Source organism: Cydia amplana, chromosome 7 (genome assembly GCF_948474715.1).
Source record: "Cydia amplana chromosome 7, ilCydAmpl1.1, whole genome shotgun sequence".
Taxonomy (NCBI): domain Eukaryota; kingdom Metazoa; phylum Arthropoda; class Insecta; order Lepidoptera; family Tortricidae; genus Cydia; species Cydia amplana.
In genome coordinates this window covers 11,849,787-11,852,035 of record NC_086075.1, presented here as the reverse complement: position 1 = coordinate 11,852,035, position 2,249 = coordinate 11,849,787, and the positions used below count along the sequence as shown (strand labels likewise).

At 38.9% G+C, this 2,249-nt stretch overlaps 1 protein-coding gene across 1 annotated transcript; it reads left to right on the top strand.

Annotated features, from left to right (window-relative positions):
- On the top strand, positions 1-1,299 carry LOC134649638 (peptidyl-prolyl cis-trans isomerase-like). The gene is made up of 2 exons (XM_063504475.1): positions 1-174; positions 647-1,299. The coding sequence occupies exons 1-2, from the start codon at positions 106-108 to the stop codon at positions 1,073-1,075; spliced, it is 498 nt and encodes a 165-aa protein (XP_063360545.1). The 5' UTR covers positions 1-105; the 3' UTR covers positions 1,076-1,299.
- Positions 1,300-2,249: the final 950 nt, after the last annotated feature.

Genomic DNA, 2,249 nt, shown 5'->3' with positions numbered 1-2,249 from the left:
TCATTCCATTTCCGCCCGGCATTGACGAGGGACGCAGTCGAACCGTGCGCCATTGTGGTTATACCAAGAGAGAAATTAAGGTAGTTTGCGTTAAACTACAAGAAAATGTCTCTTCCGCGAGTTTTTATGGATGTTGCTGCCGACGGCAGTTCAATGGGACGTATTGTTATCGAAGTAAGTTAAATATATTTTTTTTCCGACCGGCGTGACCGGCCACGCTTTTTCTGGAAGCCCTTTAGCTTACAGCGTGTTAATTTATAAAACGATGTCTTATGTTGTCTTGTTATTTAATTAAATCTATTCATGTAAACTTTGAACGCAGTCTTAAACATGCATGATTGTATCAGTTACTTTTTACCTACTTATCACTCCATAATAGGTATGTAGTCATAATTAATTCCTTGTCGACCATTACCTCTATCGTGTGAAGGTCATATAATATACTACTTTTGTTAGATACCTTCTAAGTTGAGATTTCCTATATGGCTATTTCGTTAGATAGGTTGTTCGTTATTACAGACATTGAGAATGATGCGGCATTTTTCATAGGAAAATTTTGGCTGCGTTAGTGTTTACCTAAATATTTTTAGAACTTGTGCATTTTACAGTGTAACCGAATTACAATGTTGTGTTTGAATTGTTTCAGTTGAGGACAGATGTCACTCCCAAGACTTGTGAAAACTTCCGTGCCCTTTGCACCGGCGAGAAGGGCTTCGGTTACAAGGGCTCCACCTTCCACCGCGTCATCCCCAACTTCATGTTGCAAGGAGGCGATTTTACTAACCACAACGGCACTGGCGGAAAGTCCATCTATGGTGAAAAATTCGCTGATGAAAACTTCGTCCTGAAGCACACCGGACCTGGAGCCCTGTCCATGGCCAATGCTGGCCCAAACACTAATGGATCCCAATTTTTCGTCACCACCGTGAAGACTTCCTGGTTGGATGGCAGACACGTCGTCTTTGGAAACGTGGTTGAGGGCATGGATATTGTCAAGCAAGTTGAAGCCTTGGGCTCCCAGTCCGGCAAGCCCTCCAAGAAGGTCACCATCTCCGACTGTGGACAACTGTCCTAATTTAACTCCTCAGACAATTATGTATTAAAATTTAATATGATATCTTAAGTTTTAACATAATGTCCTCCCAAATATACAACCTTCCCAGTCATAAAGAGAAATATGAAATAAAGTTAACTAATGGGTCATTCCAATTACGTTAAGAATTTATAGCTGTGTTTAGGTCGCGACGACTTTATTTCTGTGCATTGTCTATTCATAATAAATTAACTTATACATAAAAACTTGTTTTCTTTCATTAAACACACAGGCAAACGAGACTATTGTTACTTATTGTTTGCTAACAGAGCGAAATTTGATATCTCCTTTCTATTCTCTTTGTATCTGGTCTTTGTTTTAGGTATAAGTTACGTTTATAACATGACCAATGTATTATTCACCACATATTGCAAAGATATAAATTTTTATGACCGTAATTCTAGCTGTTAACATTTTGTCAGTCGATGTAACGGTCAGACTTTAGATATAGCATCTATCATTGCATTGCGTCACTCTTCAACACTGAACGTTACAGCATACAAACAATTCTTATCTCACCTCAGCCTCTAGTAAAATATTCCACTGCAAGGGCGTGGCTCTACCTACACTTACGACGGCATAATATATGTATGACAGCACCGCGTGGCCACCAGTAGGTATAAATGCATCGGAATATTCGGAATGAAGCCTGTAATAGAACTGGACGCTAATTCAACCTGCCAACATCGGCGGTTCAACACCCTATTTTCAGCTGGATACTGCAGTGCTGAAAATAACTATCACGGCATTTGACACTTGTCTTCCTTAACTAATAAATATTTTTCCTTACGTTGCGAGTTGTTTCCAACCGGAATCCATGTAGATATTTTAGCAAAATGAACTAAAAAACGGTTAGTTAATAACAGATAGCATCTTTACATCAAGGTCAAGGCTATTATATATCATACCATTTGCTGTAATGTAATCATATACCTTCCTTTACTTGCGTGTGATCAACATTGCCCTACGATTTAATTTAGGCATCGTGATTTTAGTTTGTTTAAATGATGGCAATGGTTTACTTGTACCTTGTCTTACACTTTTCCATTTCTACAAAATCGTCTTGCGTGGTGATGCAGCTAGTGTACCTACTGCTACTATATGTATACAGGGTGGCCCATTTAGATCGGTTAGTACATGGAAAAATCTGAAACTA